The sequence below is a fragment of the Oryctolagus cuniculus genome, chromosome 5, assembly GCF_964237555.1.
Source record: "Oryctolagus cuniculus chromosome 5, mOryCun1.1, whole genome shotgun sequence".
Classification (NCBI taxonomy): domain Eukaryota; kingdom Metazoa; phylum Chordata; class Mammalia; order Lagomorpha; family Leporidae; genus Oryctolagus; species Oryctolagus cuniculus.
The window spans coordinates 33,567,409-33,585,396 of record NC_091436.1 but is presented as its reverse complement, the minus strand read 5'-3'; the positions used below and the strand labels follow the sequence as shown (position 1 = coordinate 33,585,396).

Here is a 17,988-nt window from a genome sequence, read left to right as displayed (position 1 = left end):
TTATTATGCTTTAAAAAGGAAGGATAAATTCATGCCTAAAGATCAGTGATAACTGCAAAAGTTTGTTATTAGTAGGCCTGCACTTAAAGAAAAACCAATAACTGTCATCCAGGCTGAAATAAAAAGGCCACTTGATGGTTATTTAAATCCACATGAAGAAATAAAGAGCACTGATAAAGGTTAACACATAGGCAAACATAAAATATAGTTATATACATATTTTTATTAACTCTTTTCTCTGCATTTGACTTAAAAAGAACTCTTTAAAGAAATAGTTATCAAAATACGTTGAAAGGTTTTATGAGGTATAGATACGTACTTTGTATAACAATAATAGCACAAAGGAGAGAGGAGAGAAAAGCATTATGCTAAAGCAAAGTTTTTATACACTACTGAGAATAATTTTCCCCCCAAAAGCCTTTAAGGAATTTAAGAGAAATACCTAATGATGCTTATCTGAGCAGTGGCCTGACTGAGCTACTAATCTTACCTAACAGGTCAGTTTGAGTTGGGTGATGTGAACAAAGGGTCATATGCTAATCTCTAACCAATAAGAAATTTGCCCCTCCTTCCCTTACCTAAAGCCCACTGTTGGGGTTGCTGCTGTGGCACACTTACGGGGCTATGCCTCCTTCTACAGTGCTGGCATCCCATATAGGTGCCGGTTCGCGTCCCAGCTTGCTCCTCTTTGGATACAGCTCTCTGCTATCACCTGGGAAAGCAGCAGAAGACTGTCCAAGTCCTTGGGCCCCTGCACCTGTGTGGTAGACCTGGTACAAGCTCCAGGATCCTGGCTTCAGATTGGCCCAGCTTCAGCTGTTGCGGTCATTTGGGAAGTGAACCCACAGATGGAAGACCTTTCTCACTGTCTCTCCCTCTCTCTCTCTGTAACTCCGCCTCTCAAATAAATAAAAATAAAATTATAAAAATAAAAATGGCCACTGTTTTGGGCCAAGCCAATGTACTTTCACTGTGTAATATGTAAATTCTCACTATAATTGACCACTGTAGAACACTGGCCAAGCCTCACAGAAAGTTGTTGGGTTTATGTCTCCCAGGTTTAGGTCATTCTTATTCTGCCCTGAATAAACCATACACTGACCTTTTTACAAACTGTGTTTATTTTTGTGAATAATACTTAAGTTGATATTAATCCAAACTAGACTGTTTTAAGGTGTTAATTGTAATCCTAAGGATAACTACTAAGAAAACAACTCAGAAAAATATACTGAAAGGAAAAGAGAATGAAAATGGTTCAGAAACATCAACTTAACTCCAAAGAATACTAGGAAATAATGGAAGAGCAACAAACAACATCAGACATATTATAAATACCCCCAAATTTTAGATGAATTTACCTTATAATTAACAACAATAAATCTAAAGGATTAGACACTACAAACAGAAAGTGGAGATTACCAGAAGGATAAAATACGTGATTGAACCATAAATTGTGTAGAAGAACACTTCAGATTTAAAGACACAAAATATCTGATAAGGATGGAGAGATACATCATGTACAAAGAAACCAAAGTGGAGCTGGAGTGACTGCATCAGGCAAAACAGACTTTAAGAAAACAACTGTCACTTAGAGGACCTATTATATAAAAGGATAAACTAATCAGTAATATGTAAGTAAGTATAAATATGTTTGTACTTAAAACAATCTTAAAACACATGAAGCAAGGGGCCTGCGCTGTGGCACAGCGGGTTAATGCCCTGGCCTGAAGCGCCAGCATCCCATGTGGGCGCCGGTTCAAGACCCAGATGTTCCACTTTCAATCCAGCTCTCTGCTATGGCCTGGGAATGCAGTAGAGGATGGCCCAAGTCGGGAATGCAGTAGAGGATGGCCCAAGTCCTTGGGACCCTGCCCCTGTGTGGGAGACCTGGAAGAAGCTCCTGCCTCCTGGCTTTGGATCAGCACAGCTCCGGCCATTGTGGCCAATTGGGGAGTGAACCATCAGATGGAAGCCCTCTCTCTCTGTCTCTCCTCTCTCTGTGTAACTCTGACTTTCAAATAAAATAAATAAATCTTTAAAAAAACACATAAAGCAAAACTGACAATTGAGAAATAGACATCAACAGAGACAATGATATTACACTTTGCATAATAGACAGAATGAGGAAAGATGAAACACAAACAGAATTCTCGAGCATCACTACAAACCAATAAGACCAAACAGATTTCCACAAGACACTGCCCCCAACAGAAGCAGAATACACATTTGTCTCAGGTGCATGTGGAAAATTCTCTAGGATAGATAATACAGTAGGCTGTAAAATAAATCTTTTAAAAAAGACTTTGAAACCTGAAATCATAGAAAGTATGCTCACTAACAACAATGGGTTAAAAATAGAACTCAATTAAGAGAGAAATTGGAGGAATTCACAAATGTATGGAAATTTAAAAACATACTCCAAATAACCACTGAATCAAAGAAGAACTCTGGGGAAACCAGAAAATGATAAATGAAAAGAGAAACATGATATACCACAATGTATGGGGTACAGGAAAAGCAATTACTTAAAAAATTATTTCTGTATGAAGTGCTTTTTATTAAAAGATAATGTGGATATCAATCAATATCATATTATATCCTAAAAACTAGAAAGATTAAACTAAACCCAAAGTAAGCAGGGGGAAGAAAACAAAAAGACGCAAATTTAAAAAACCAATAATGAAGAGACAAATATTACTGAACTTAGAGGAATAAAATGGATTCTAAGGGAATGTATTATCAACTGAATGCTAACAAATTTTATGACTTAGATGAAAAGGACAAATTCCTAGAAACATAAAACTGACTGAACAAGAAAAAGAATATGTGCCTAAACCTTTAAGAGTAAAGAGATTAAAACTGTAACAAGAAATTTTCACACGAAGCAACACTCAGGCTCAGAATGTTTCACTGGTGAATTGTACCCAATGTTCAAAGAAGAATCTCTCACAAATTCCCCCAAAATAAAAGAGAAGTGAACATATCCCAACTCATTCTATAGGGTATTACCATAATCTCCAAGCAAGACAATAAAAAAAAACTATGGATCAATATCCCTTACAAATACTGACACAAAATCCTCAACAAAATATTAAAACAATTAACAATATATGAAAAGGAATATGGGGCCGGTGCCATGGTGCAATAGGTTAATCCTCTGCCTGCGGGGCCGGCATCCCATATGGGCACTGGTTCTAGTCCCGACTGCTCCACTTCCAATCCTGCTCTCTGCCATGGCCTGGGAAAGCAGAAAGTCCTTGGGCCCCTGCACCCACAAAAGGAGACTGGGAGGAGGCACCTGGCTCCTGGCTTCGGATTGGTGCAGCTCCAGCCGCTGCGGCCAAATGGGGAGTGAACAAAAGGAAGGAAGACCTTTCTCTTTGTCTCTCCCTCTTACTATCTGTAACTCTACCTCTCAAATAAAATAAATAAAATCTTAAAAAAAAAAAAAAAAGAAAAGGATTATACACCATGACCTAGTGGGATTCATCCTGCTAAGAATGACACGTTGGTTTAAAATATTATTACCATCCATCCTAATAGATTATATTAATAGTATTAAAAACATAGCTCACAAATCATCTGATACAGAAAAAGCATCTAGCAAAATTCAACAAAAATTTAATATCCTTTCCCTATAAAAACACTCAACAAAGTGAGAATACAAGGGAATGTCATCAACTTGATCAAAGGCTATGTATGAAAATGTAACATTATAACTAATGGGAAAGACTACAACCACTCTCACCACTTCAATGTGTACTGCAGGTTCTAGGGGAAAATCAGTCAAAAGAAAATGACACATGGTATTCAGATAGGAAATTATTTCTACTAGCAGATAACAATCTTGTATACAGATAATCTCAACTTGACAGAAAAAACTAGACAGACGTGCCAGAACTAATAAACAAATTCAATAAGGTTACAGGATATATGATAAATTAAAAAAATTTCCATATGTGAGAAATGAACAGTCTGATCATAGAACCAATTTTATTTGCACTAGCATCAAAAATAAATTTAACAAAAGAAATTCAAGACTTACACAGTGAAAACCACAAAACATTGCTGAAAAAAATTTGAAAGACATAAATATGAAAAGACCATGTTAATAGATTAAAAGAGTTACTACTGCTTTTACAAGTTGATCTATGTGTTCAATGCAATTCCTATGAAAAATATTCTCAGAATTGAGAAGGTGATCATGAGATTTCTATAGAAATGCAAGGCACTTAGAAAAAACAACTGCAAAAAAGATCAGAGTTGAAGGACACACCCTTTTTAAATTTTTTGAGAACTACTTGGATTCTTTGCACAATTCTTTTTTATTTATTTATTTATTTGAGAGGTAGTATTTCAGATGCAGAGAGGAAAAGACAGAGAAAGGTCTTCTATCTGCTGATTCACTCCCCAAATGGCCACAATGGTCGAGCTAAGCCAATCCAAAGCCAGGAGCCAGGAACCTCTGGGTCTCCCATGCAGGTGCAGGGGTCCAGGCAGTTGGGGCATCTTCTGCTGCTTTCCCAGGCCATCAGCAGAGATGTTGGATTGGAAGAGGAGCAGCAAGGGCACGAACTGGCACCCATATGAGATGCTGGCACTATAGGCAGAGGCTTACCTACTACACAACAGCACTGGTCCCGTGGACACAACCTTATTTTAAAGGTATAGTAATTAGAACCTGTAATGATGATATAAACTAGGCACATGGATCAATGTGAAAAAAAATTGAGAGTCCAGATATTCATGGTGAACTGATTTCTGACGAGGGTGCCAAGACCATAAAATGGGGGAAAAACATTTTTTCAACAAATGGTGCTAGGATGACAGGACAGTCCTATGAAAAGAATAAACTTGCATTCCTGTCTCATGTCATACACAAAAATTAACTCAAAGTGGATGTGGACCCAAGGATAATAGCTAAATGTATAATATTCTAAGAACCACAAGAGTTAATCTTTCTGACTTTGGATCATGTAATGGTTGCTTATATATCAAAAGCACAAGTGACGAATGAAAAAGGTAGATGAATTGGAATTTATCAAAATTTAAAAATTTTGTGCTTTAAAGGATATGTTTAGGGTGGGAATGAGGTACAACGGATTAAGCTGCCACTTGGGACACTCTCGTCCTATATCAGCATGTCAATTTGACTTCTAATCCAGCTTCCTGCTAATGAATCTGGGGAGCATCAGATGATGGCTCAAGTATTTGAGTCCCTGCATCATATGGAGTTCCTGGCTCCTAGCTTCAGCTTGGCCCAGCCTTGGCTGTTGCAGACATTTAGGGAGTCAACAGGTGGATGGAAAATCTCTCTCTCCACCTTTCTCTCTCTCTCTCTCTCGCTTTGCCTTTTAAATGAATAAAACTTAAGAAAAGATATGTTCAAGAAAAAGAAACAAAACCTTCAGAGTGGGAGAAAATATGTGTAAATCATATATTGTACAAGAGGCACATCCAGAGTACACAGAGAGTTCTTTATAAGAATATAGTTTTAGAAAGCAGAGATTGGGGCCAGCACTGTAAGCACAGCAGGTAAAGCTATCGCCTGTGGTGCCGGCATCCCATATGGAAGCTGGTTCAAGTCCCGGACACTCCTCTTCTGATCCAGCTCTCTGCTGTGGCCTGGGAAAGCAGTGGAAGATGGTGCAAGTGTTTGGGCCTCTGCATCTGTTGGGAGACCCGGAAGAAGCTCCTGGCTCTGGATCAGCCTAGTTCCAGCCATTGTGGCCATTTGGGGAGTGAATCAGTAGATGGAAGACCTTTCTCTCTGTCTCTCCCACTCTCTGTCTGTAACTCTGTCTCTCAAGTAAATAAATAAATCTCTCTAAAAAAAGAGAATTCATTATAAGTCAATAACAACATAAAATTAATTAGATATAAATAATATTTTATATTTGGTTTAAATAACTACACAGCTTATTCTTATGTAATTCATAGATAGGTTTATGTAGTACATGCTTGGAAAAGAGAGTACTCAGTAACAGGTATAATTAATATTCAACTCCTAAAGTTCAGTGTTCTGAAGAATACTCACAGGTATAAATATGACCATATTTTGCAAATCAAATATAGATCTGCTAATTGTTTCTGAAAAAAAATTTCTAAATAAAAATTTACCAGTTACTTCTGGTAAGATAAGTTCTGAATCTTACCTGTCGCAATATATTAATTTTTAAAAAAATATATAAATTATATAACTATGTACTCATAACAAAACACTATTTGCTCAATCAGAAAATGGGTAAAGAATTTGAATTAAACATTTCTCCAAAGAAGATATACAAACTGCATTTCAAAAGATGTTTACGTCATTAGTCATTAAAGAAATACAAATTAAAATCATAAGATACCATTTCTTACCTACCAGGATGGCTATAATAAAATAACAAATGAAGATGTGGAGAAACTGGACCCCTCATTCACATGTGGTGGGACTGTAAAACAGTTCAGTTACTATGGAAAACACTGTGGCTGTTCTTCAAGCTGATGTAGGAATTCTACTACTAAATATGTCCTCAAGAGTACTAAAACTTAGGACCACACAAAAAGCAAAAACCTTTTTATGAATATTCATACAGCATTATTCCTAATATCTAAAAATCAAAGCAACTCAAATGCTTACCAGTGGATTAATGGATTAAAAAAAGTGGTGTGTCCCATATGATAGAATATTACTCTACCACAAAAGGGCCTAAAATTTTGGTACATGCTACAACATGATGAACCTTGAAAACACACACTAAGCAAAAGAAGCCAGATGCAAAAGGCCAAATAGTTTATGACCGAATTTTTACACTATGTTCAGAATAGGCCAATCTATAGTCAGAAAGCAGACTGCAGTTTCTGGGAGCTAGAGGCAGAGGGAAGTGAAAGTAGGTAACTGCTAATGAATATGGGATTTCTTTTGGTGGCAATCAATATGTTTTAGAATTAGGTAATGGTGGTCTACAAAACTGTAAGTATACTAAAAACAGCAGACTTTAAAAGAGTGAATTTTGTTCTGTGTCAATTATATCCCAATAAATCCAGTACTAAAAATAGATCATCAGAGAAATGGTTGTTTCAGGAGGTGGAGCTGGTTATGAATACAAGCAAAAATACAGATAGGGAGACCATAGCTCTCCACGTAGACGACAAGAACCTTGATTTTCGCTAGGGGGATGAATTCAAGGAGTAAGACTGCAGAGATAAAATGGAAAAGGAAGACAACACACATGAAACACAAGAGAATTAGAGAAGCTTAATATATTACAAAGGTTTTGCTGGTAAGAAGTAAGCAGCTCGTAGTATCAGTGACAGAACACTGAAAAGCTCAGTGAAGGCCTTGGGGAAGACAAGGGATTTATTGAGCTGTAGTCCTTTTTAGGTTCTTTAGGTTACCAAAAAGTAACAACCTAAGCACTAATTATAATGATTTCCTAGTAGAATGGGGAAAGGAAAGAATAAGATTATAATCATCTGCCAAGGAGTTATTCACATGTAGGAATTAGCTGATACTTAAAGTGTAGACAGTGAGCATTCCACATAGAACTCAAGGAAGAGGGAATAAGCCCCTTCCCCTCCTTCTTGGGTGATACTCATAACTACCTTTCATTCCTCACTCCTGGTCTTCACACAGCTGTCTGTGGCATGTGGGTGGCAGAGTTTGAAGTGAAGCAGGTGTTTGTAATTTCCTTTCTCAAGGTCACAGGTGACTCTGCCAGTGCACTAGAAAAACCACAATTTCTGGGCCCCTTTTTTCCCACCAAACCCTAAGATCTCCTTCTCACATTCAGATTACTCTCTGCTATGAACACGTCTTTAACCTACTCCACAACCATCAGAACTCAAGTGCTGCTCTTCCCAGGAAATCAGCTAAGATTCTACCCACTAACCTCAAATCATTATCTCTGAGAATTCTTCATCAGTGGAGAACGTTTTTTTCAAGAAATACTTTAAAAATTGGCTTTCTTAGGTAACCTTCCATGGTAGATTTTATTGAGAGAAGGTATTTACACTTGGCCATGTTCTCTCCTCAATTCAAGGTCTTCATGATCTTTTGTAGCTGTCATTGTTTTCAGTCTACCCAGATGTGCTCAAGTTGTCTACAGCTTTCATTACCACACAACCCACCTAATTCCATTAAAAATTTCAGTGATGTTGCAAAAGTCAGATGAAATGATATACAGTAAGCAACAGGGCTTTTATATATGAAAGATGTTTCTTAAGTGTTGACTTGCCATTAACAGTACGCGAACTGCTTCCAATTTTCACAAAATCTGCCTTTGTTCCACTTAAGTGACATCACAGTTGATGACTTCTTCCCATAAGTAGATTCTGCTTTTAGAGAGTTGGTATTTTTTTGGCTCAACTACCACAGTGTATTAAGATATTAAATTTAAATATTGCTAGAGGTGCAAATCCCCACAGCCAAATGGTGATGACCTTTATCTTACAGAATTATTATGATATTCGAATGCTACTATCTACACAAAATATTTTATGTCATGCCTGGTACATAGAAATGCTTGATAGATGTGATAGATGTTAGGTTGAATTATTATTTTTCACCTCCTGAGGTTATTCAAATTATCATAGAGTAATTAGGTATTGATAGGAAAATATTTCTGTAGAGCACTCAAAACATAACAAACATAACTGTGTTTTCTAAACCAAATGCAGTTCTGCTAACTCTAATTCCATTTCTGAAGACAACAGTTTATTTCCTGGTTTGGTAAAACAAATTCTGAATCAAAAAAGTGCCCCCAGAGAAGTCTGCCCACATCGCTGTAAGTTATTACCAGTCAGAGATACTGTGGCAAGAAAACTGTGTGAAGTTTCATTAAAAACACAGAAGAAGTAGCTTTATTTCCTCTACAGTTTTATCTCAATCTTTATGCATCTAGCTAATCTGTGCCCCAATCATGTGGTTATCCCAAGGGGTGTCTGTGTTAGTGACTGCTGTGTTGCTACCTCTGTTAAAGGTTGCTCTCCTTCCTGGAGATGCTGTGACCATGGCAGGAAAAAGAGCCGAACAGGAAGTTGGGTCTCAGAACCTGTATATGCTGATATGGCCGGGGAGGGGGGGGTAAGGATCTGGGGTAAGGATCTATGGAACATTAGGACTGGCAGATAGTCGATTTCCATCTAGGGAGGGAAAAAAATAGCACCAGTTTGATAGCCTTCGATTACATTTCTCCCAAGATGGAAAATTATATTCTGTAATTATGAGCACTAAATTTTTTCTTTTCCAAATAATATTTCCTTCAACTTATGGTATTATCAACTTAAGTTTTTGTTTTTGCAGTGAACTATACTAATGCGTCCCTTGAGCAGTGAAATGTTATTTTGTCTTTCAGGAAATAAAAATTTTAAGTAATCACCAAATCATATTTTAAAAGACATACAGTAAATACTTTGTTAAAGCATTGTATATCACTGAAATTAAGTTAAACAATACCTCCCAATACAGACCATTTAAAAAAGGCATTATAGAAATCTGACAATATTATAGTTTAACTGAATGTCTTTATCATAGTTCAAAAAAAATCTAGACTCAAATGAGTTTTTACCGGTTAGCAAGATAAAAAGCAAATTCATGAAATTCCAAAAACTTTGCACTTAGGATCAAACACTAATAAGTAATGCTGAAGAGATGACTGTGTGTAGACATGGTATTCAGCACTTGTACCTTGACTATTTCACTTGAAGATTTAAATTTCTTTTGGTTTTCTATGCTTAAATGGACCATTTAAAAAATTCATGTTCTTTTGAACTGTTCCTGATTTATAGCTGTTATTAGCTCATTTCTCAAGTTCTAGTATATAACTAAATATCTCTTCTCTTGTGTGAGGAGAAACAGTGAAAAGGTTGAAGGAAATAATATACAGTAGCCTACCAGCACTCTCCTTCTTTGATCTCCAAACCTGGCCTGCCTGCTAACTTCACAGGTATCTGGACATCACATCCCATTGCCTGGCACTGTTTCATCAAACACTGTTGGAGGGATGGAGCCCTGTAGTGAAGCAAGTTAGCTTTCGATCTGCTGAAGACAACCAACCTCTGTCCACTCATTGAGCAGCATGAAATGAGCAATGTTGGCAGTGGGCACTCTTTACGAGATTTGGTGGGAGAACTGCTACATATACGATATATGGAAGTGAATACTATTTGAATTCCAAAAGCAGAATGAAGGAGTGAAAGGATGTGTGAACACTGAAAGGATGACCACCAGAGATCTGCTTCATTTTCTGCTTTAATATGTATGTTCTCTTAGCACAGTAAGAAAAGATGAAAAGCTCATAGAATTTTTGACCTAAAAGTGGACTTCAAGGTCAACATCTTCAACCTTCCTCATTTTGCCAATTAGAAAAGTAAGCCCCTTGGTAAGAAACTTTGCCACAACTGTCCTAACTCTAGTCTTTTGTCAAATGCCGAAATCCCATTTACCTTTTTTTTAACCTGAAAAATGTCTATTTTGAATAAATACTGTTGCACAACTACCAAAATTTTATTTTTTGCTTTTAAAGAACATGGTGAAATACCATTTACTTCATAGTATGTAAAGGTTTATTTCATGGCAGCCCTTCTGGCAAAACACTTTCTTTTTTGAAGTCAGTCAACACCACATACATAAATCAGTTGTTGTTCCATTTTCCCTCCTCCTGTTAAAAAAGGCTTCCTGAACTGTCATGAGTCACAACACCACCGAGAGAGACCATCCAGCTTCTTGTCTAGGGACCTGCTCCCATTCTCCTAAACCTCTCTGGCTACATGTGCTTGAAGACTTTCTCCAATTCTATACTCTACTTAGCTGCCAAGATGCTATCCTCATCCTGATCGCCTGGATCTCTCTTCTTACTCTGTCTCCTAGGAAGACTCTTCTCCTGGCCTTTTAAATATAGACAATATATAGAAATATGATTGCTTTGAACACGTCCAGTTTTTACATCTTTCATAAGCATGCCTCTACTTCCTTTTCCATAGTCCCCTCTTTATTCAGATCCTTATCACACCAGATTTGGATTTCAGAAGCTTCAGAGATCACTTAATCTTTTTAGTCTCACTCACCTGCAATTTCATGAGCTGCTTTTATCTTCACCTTTTAAAAACATTAACCCTTGATCACATTAACTCTTATGTCCAAATGTCTTTCTATTACTTATATTAATATTCTTGTTAACCTAACATCATGATCTTTATAAATCATGCCAAATCACCTTTTCTAATATTCCACTATCTGATTTACTTGGCTTCAAACTGTCTAGCTGTTAAGTGTATTTTTCTTTTTCTATAATCTTTGGTCAACATCCTATTCCATTTATTTATTTATTTTTTTGACAGGCAGAGTGGACAGTGAGAGAGAGAGACAGAGAGAAAGGTCTTCCTTTGCCGTTGGTTCACCCTCCAATGGCTGCCGCGGCCGGCACGCTGCAGCCGGCGCACCACGCTGATCCGATGGCAGGAGCCAGGTGCTTCTCTTGGTCTCCCATGGGGTGCAGGGCCCAAAGGACTTGGGCCATCCTCCACTGCACTTCCCTGGCCACAGCAGAGAGCTGGCCTGGAAGAGGGGCAACCGGGACAGAATCCGGTGCCCCGACTGGGACTAGAACACGGTGTGCGGGCGCCGCAAGGCGGAGGATTAGCCTAGTGAGCTGCGGTGCCAGCTATCCTATTCCCTTTAAAAAATTATTTATTGGGGCTGGCGCTGTGGTGCAGTGCTGGAATCCCATATGGGTGCCAGTTTGAGTCCTGGCTGCTCCACCTCCGACCCAGTTCTCTGCTATGGCCTGGGAAAGCAATAGAAGACGGTCCAAGTCCTTGGGCCTCTGCATCACATGGGAGACCTGGAGGAAGCTCCAGGATTGACCCAGCTCCGGACATTTGCGGCCATTTGGGGAGGGAACTAGCAGATGAAAGACCTCTCTCTCTCTCTCTCTCTCTCTCTGTGTGTGTGTCTGCCTCTCCGTAACTCTGCTTTTCAAATAAATAAATAAATCTTTAAAAGTTTGTTTATTTATTTATTTATTTATTTATTTATTTATTTATATTTGAAGGGAAAGGGAGAGGGAGATCTTCCATCTGCTGATTTATTCTCTAAATGTGTACAAAATCCAGGGACCAAGAATTCAATCTGGGTCTCCCACATGGGTGGGAGGAACCCAACTACTTGAACTATTACTGCTATCCAGGCACATAGTAAGAAGCTGGAATCAGGACTGGAGGTAGAACTTGAACCCAGTCACTTTGATTTGGGATTTGGGTGACCCAATGGACTATTCACCACTATGCTCAACATACGCTTCCTCCGCCCCTGCCTCAGATTCCTTTTTAAATCCTGTCCTTCCTTTTAAGATTCAGTTTTGCACCTTCCTACTCTAACTCTTCCCAAACCACTCTGATCCTGGAAATCCCTAGAGCTGTCAAAGCCTACACCATGTCCTACCTTGGATAAAAGTGCCTTGGTGACATGACATAGCTTCCATCATTGCTCTGAACTTTCATCCATCTCACGTGTTAGGATTTAACTGTTTACGGGTCACTTTTCTAATGAAACTAAGAGCTATGCAAAGGCATATTTTATAACGATATATAAAACCATGTTTTATACTTTTTTGTATATCTGTTTTCCTCACACCACTTAATACCAGCTCAGTGCTTGGTATAGTGCTGTCCTACATAGGTTGGATACCTAATGTTTGCTGATAATTTAGAAAATAAACTCAGTTCAGGCTTCTATTTATGATGCAGTTCTCCAGTAATGAAATTTTCAGAATTTCAAATCTGTCAGGTAGACAGATTTAGTAAAGTCAAAAGAGAATTGGATGAATAAGTCAAAGAAAAACAGGAATGTCAGTGTATGTGCTCACGGGGAAAAAATCAGTGTGAGCTTCATAATTTACAATGTCTGGAGAAAAAAACTAATGGGTAGGTACTTAAGAAAAATGTTATCCTATGGCAACTACAAGTGGTCTTAAGAGAGAACATTTTGCATTTATATTTGAATTTCAATAGAAATTTTAATAGATCTGCTTTGAGTTGCTACTTTATTGATAAGCAAAGACAAGTTCTTTTATGACTTCAGTTATAAAAGCCTGTAGTTTATCGGTTCCCTCTCCACCCTGCAATTACCTACAGGAAGAGCTTGAACATAGATTCTATTTTATGAGTTTTATAGGGGCAAATTCACCCCAGTTTACATACTATGAATTCCTGGAAAAAACTACAGATAGGAGAAAAAAAATTTTCCTTTGAATTCAAGATATTTCACTTGAACTTGTGTATTTATTCGTAAATAAACCATCCCAAATATTACATCAAAATAGGAAAGAACCATATTTTACATAAATACTATGTATTTCACTAAAGTGTGCAGCGCAATACGTAGCAATTTTGTGAACCTACAGAATGGGCTATGAGATCTAATAACTCAAAATACTGCAGAATAAGTACAGACAGCATAAATTGAAACAGACTCAGAATAAAATTTGTATGATATAGATCAGTATATCTATAAATAAATTCAATGCTAAGTTACATCACAAACATCTCAGAAATATTTCCTGAGTACTTCATTACTGAAAAAAAATATTATGTAGTGAAAATTTATCAATCAGTTCTGTGTAACTGCAGAATGAATGAATGGATAGTTTGCAAAACTGGTCTTGTAACTATGCTAAATAATCAACAATTAAATTTTAAATCAAGCTAGGTTACTTTAAATTCTAATAATTAAAGGACTACTCAGACAAATGGTGAATATTCTATAACTGATATAATCCTGATGGATTTTATCTGCTGTGGTTGATGGATATGTTTCTGTGAAAATGTAAGCTGTAATTGAATAAAACAAAAATCTATTTTGTTGAAAGAAAATTTGTTCCAACAGGGCTTGTAGGATCACTGAATAAATTAAGAAAGAAGTGATACTAGTTAGTATTACAGGTTTGGAATACAGGAGTTTTACAAAAATTTAAGTGATTAATCAGAACAGGCCATCGTGCCATCTTGAAGTTACTTGAATTTTATCATATCATTTTTCATTGGAAGAGACTGAAAAACAATGCCCCTCAAATAACTTAAAATTATTTGTGTTTTTTAATGTCTTCAGGTTCATATCAATTATGCCAACAAATATAAGAAGCTATGAGAGCTGCTGTGCATGATTATACATTAAAGGGTAGAGAGGTTTTAGCCATGCTCCTCAGGAAACATTTCCTTATGCTACTTGCTATTTCTCTTTGATTTACAAATGAGCCCTTTATTTAAAGTAAACACAAGCCTCAAGCCTATGCTGACTTAACTATTAACTAACTTTTACACCTGCCTTTCAGGGTTCAGACAATGACCTCTGATTAATCTGAAGCTGATATTATCCTTAACTCACTACAGGCTGTAAGCAGGTGCAGGGACTAGTTCTTAAAGTGGCATGATCTAAATCTTTTTGTACAATCTATTATGATTGTCTCATGTTTTATTTGCTTTTTGTATAGCAATACAGTGTCTGTGTGAATATCATTCCAGACAAGTTAATGAAAAGGAAGTTACAGCATCAAAATTGAATTAGGACATTAAATATAAAAAAAATACAAGAAATAGATGACCTACACAAAAGAGTATCTATCAATGTCTCTCCTGAATACTAAAGACCAGAAGTAAAGATGATCCTGTCAAGTTGTTTTATGCAAAGACAACTGAGAGATTTTTTTAATTTTTATTTTTTTGACAGGCAGAGTGGACAGTGAGAGAGAGAGACAGAGAGAAAGGTCTTCCTTTGCCGTTAGTTCACCCTCCAATGGCCGCCACGGCCGGTGCGCTGCGGCCGGCGCACCGCGCTGATCCGATGGCAGGAGCCAGGAGCCAGGTGCTTTTCCTGGTCTCCCATGGGGTGCAGGGCCCAAGTACTTGGGCCATCCTCCACTGCACTCCCTGGCCACAGCAGAGAGAGCTGGCCTGGAAGAAGGGCAACCGGGACAGAATCCGGTGCCCTGACCGGGACTAGAACACGGTGTGCGGGCGCCGCAAGGCGGAGGATTAGCCTAGTGAGCCGCGGCGCTGGCCAACTGAGAGATATTTTTAAATAAATACATAAACTTAAATAATTCACTTTCCACATTATAATTCTTAAAAATGTATTCTTAGATATGAAAAAAATAAGAGCTTAAGATGCTAAAAAAAAGGTGAAATGATTATAGCCAGTTGAGAAGTTCTTTTTGAGGGGGAGGGGTCATGGCATGTGGGTTTTCTTTTTCACTTTCTACTAAAGGCATCTCAAAACAGATATGGCACTATTTATTGTCAGAAAGAAAAATAATCCCACCCCCCTCCCCACCCCCTGCCAAAATCAAAGTTCATGTAATAAACGAAAATAAAAAAAGGAAACAAGTAAATTAACAAGAGAGTGAAAGGGAGCACAGAGCAAAGGAACAGAGGTAGTTTTGTTCCCAGGCTAATCTATATTTACTTAAGGGACACTGCATTACATTATAGTGCTATAGGATCAAACTGTCCCCTATAACCATATATTTACTGAAAAGTCCATTCAGAATTCCAATTTGGAATGTCAGGAAACACAGAATTCCCTGGAAGAGACTGAGAAATTCTCATGTCCTCATTTCCCTCCAGAATGGTGAACAGCTGCAACTAGCACCTCACACTCTCCGACATCCAAGCCATTCCTGGAGGTGCTAGAATGAGGGGAGTGAGAGTGAGGGAAGAAAGAACCTGGAGGGGCAGGTGTGGGATCAGGAGGGCACTCCGGCCTCAGCCTCAGTCATTCAGAGATCCTGGCCCACTTCTTTTCTATTTTTTCCCTCAGGCTCAAAGAGTGACTTAAATCAGGGAATTTCTCCTTTTGCACTGGCAGAGTACAAATTTGGGCTTAGAAATGTCCCACCTCATTAAATGTCTGGATAGACTCCTTCCCATTTCCTTTACTGTAAACAGTTTCTTCTCTTAAACCCTGTAAGGAGCCTAGGACACATAGATGTAAATATGGAAATTAGGCAAAATCATATTTCTGTGAAAATCAGACTTTACCTCTTCTGGGGACTTGAGGGGAGTGGGTAGTGAAGACCTGCAATTCGATTTAGAGGTTATGGAGAAATGGCCAGGGTTAACTGTGAACAAAGCAGTGGGAATATAGCAGAAAGGGATAGTGGACATCCCTGGTTTGTAGTACAGAGACAGGAGAAGAACCAGTCCTAGCTCAGAAAAACATGATAGGAGGCTCAGCTCAGGTCACAGCCTAGGGAACTCATGGGATCTGAGGAGTGTGGATATACATCAAGTTCATTAAAACTTACTGACTGTACACAGAAGAAATGCTATTAATACATTAGGAGCTACCATTTCATAATCCAAGTGGAAAAGCATAATTAAAAGATGAGCAATACCTAAATGATTATGCATTAGATTTATTCCTAATTCATGGATTCATTTTGAGATTAGAACACTATTATATGCATTAACATGACTTTTTCTCACGATTTCATGTGGATTAGGGTCTTTTATTTCATCATTTAATTAGCATAGGAATCTACAATCAGCCTAGAGGGTAGAACAAGGAAGCTGCCAAGCTGTACTTTCTGAGTTCCAGAAAGTACAAACAAAACAGAAATGTAAACACAGGTGCCACAGGAAAGCCTATAGGAATAAAACATATTTCAAAATTATATAAAATAATCCAATGACTTAGTTTACTATTCAAAAACATTAAAATAGTTTTCCTTAATTGCTAATCTTTAATTTTTTAATATTAAATAAGAAAAATTACATAATATTTTGCCTACTTTTTAGCATAGTTACTAAAGGATGACTAAGACAAACACTAGTGACAAATACTTTTTTATAATTATGCTGATGACTAACTCTTCATACACTAGTCTTTTCTGGAGCACCATATGCATACTAAGTTACCAAAAATCTTAAACCAATCACATAAACTTACTACAAATAGAAACTGGATCCAATTTTCTAGTGAGGCAATTATTCATCATTAATAACATTTAAAAAGTTTAATATTGTCTTCCTTTTCTTTTTATTTGGTAACCTTTATTTTCATCTACTTGAAAGGCAGAGTGACAGAGAAAGAGTAACAGAGATATCTTCCTTCAACTGGTTCAGTCTCCAAATGCTTATAGACAGACAGAACTGGGCCAGGTTCAAGCCAGGAACCCAGAACTCCAGGAGGTCTCCTGCACAGGGCAGGGGCCCAAGCACTTGTACCATCTGCTCCCTTCCAGGATGCATCAGCAGAAAGCCGGATTGGAAGCAGCATAATCAGGACTCGCTGAACTGGCCCTCTGAAATGGGAAGTGGACAACCCAAGCAGAGGCTCAATCTGTTGTACTTTAAGGCCTGCTCTTGTCTTTATTTTCTTAAAAAAGTGTTATCAAATCTTTCTCATAACATGAAACGGTGAATCATATGAAGCACTTGGAAGATGCATTGTATAGAAATGAAAGATAAGAACTAAGATTACGCTTCAGGAAAATTAAGATGTACTCTAGATTATATTTTCTTTGATTCTTTCAGCTGGGAACTAGCAGCTGATACACACACACACACACACACACACACACATATCATACAAATATATTCGAAGGCCAAAAGGAAAGTCTACTTCTTTTCCTTAAAAATATCTTAAAAATATGATAAACAGATACTATAACTGTTAAGTGCTTTTGGCTATCTGGGATAAATGGGAAAAATTTCACTTTTGTAATAATAAAGGAAAGTAACCTACTAGAGAAATGAAGCACAGTGGACTTCTTTCTCTATTCCAAAACATTCACCCTAAATAATGCCAGCGTACAGGCTAAAATTCATTTTCAAAAGAGCATAAATCAATATACTAAAAATTTATATAAATTTATATAAATCAATATACATAACATTACCAACACTATAAATTATTAAGTTAAAAACATTCATATATATATAAATCCTATAAAAACAAATTAGCATCTTATTTTCCTATGTGTTGGCTAAATTAGAAAATTTTCT

The 17,988-nt window shown here is 37.4% G+C and overlaps 1 protein-coding gene across 13 annotated transcripts in view; it reads right to left on the bottom strand.

Annotated features, from left to right (window-relative positions):
• AHI1 (Abelson helper integration site 1) overlaps nucleotides 1-17,988 on the bottom strand; it is a 231,110-nt gene that overhangs the window by 53,725 nt on the left and 159,397 nt on the right. The window contains exon 22 of one of the 13 annotated variants that reach the window (XM_008263549.4): nucleotides 9,046-16,626. The exons of the other annotated variants lie outside the window; for them this stretch is intronic. Within the exon in view, the coding sequence (XP_008261771.1) occupies nucleotides 16,531-16,626 (96 nt within the window). The 3' untranslated portion in view covers nucleotides 9,046-16,530. Of the gene's footprint in view, nucleotides 1-9,045; nucleotides 16,627-17,988 lie in introns of those variants that run through there. 13 annotated transcript variants of the gene reach the window in all.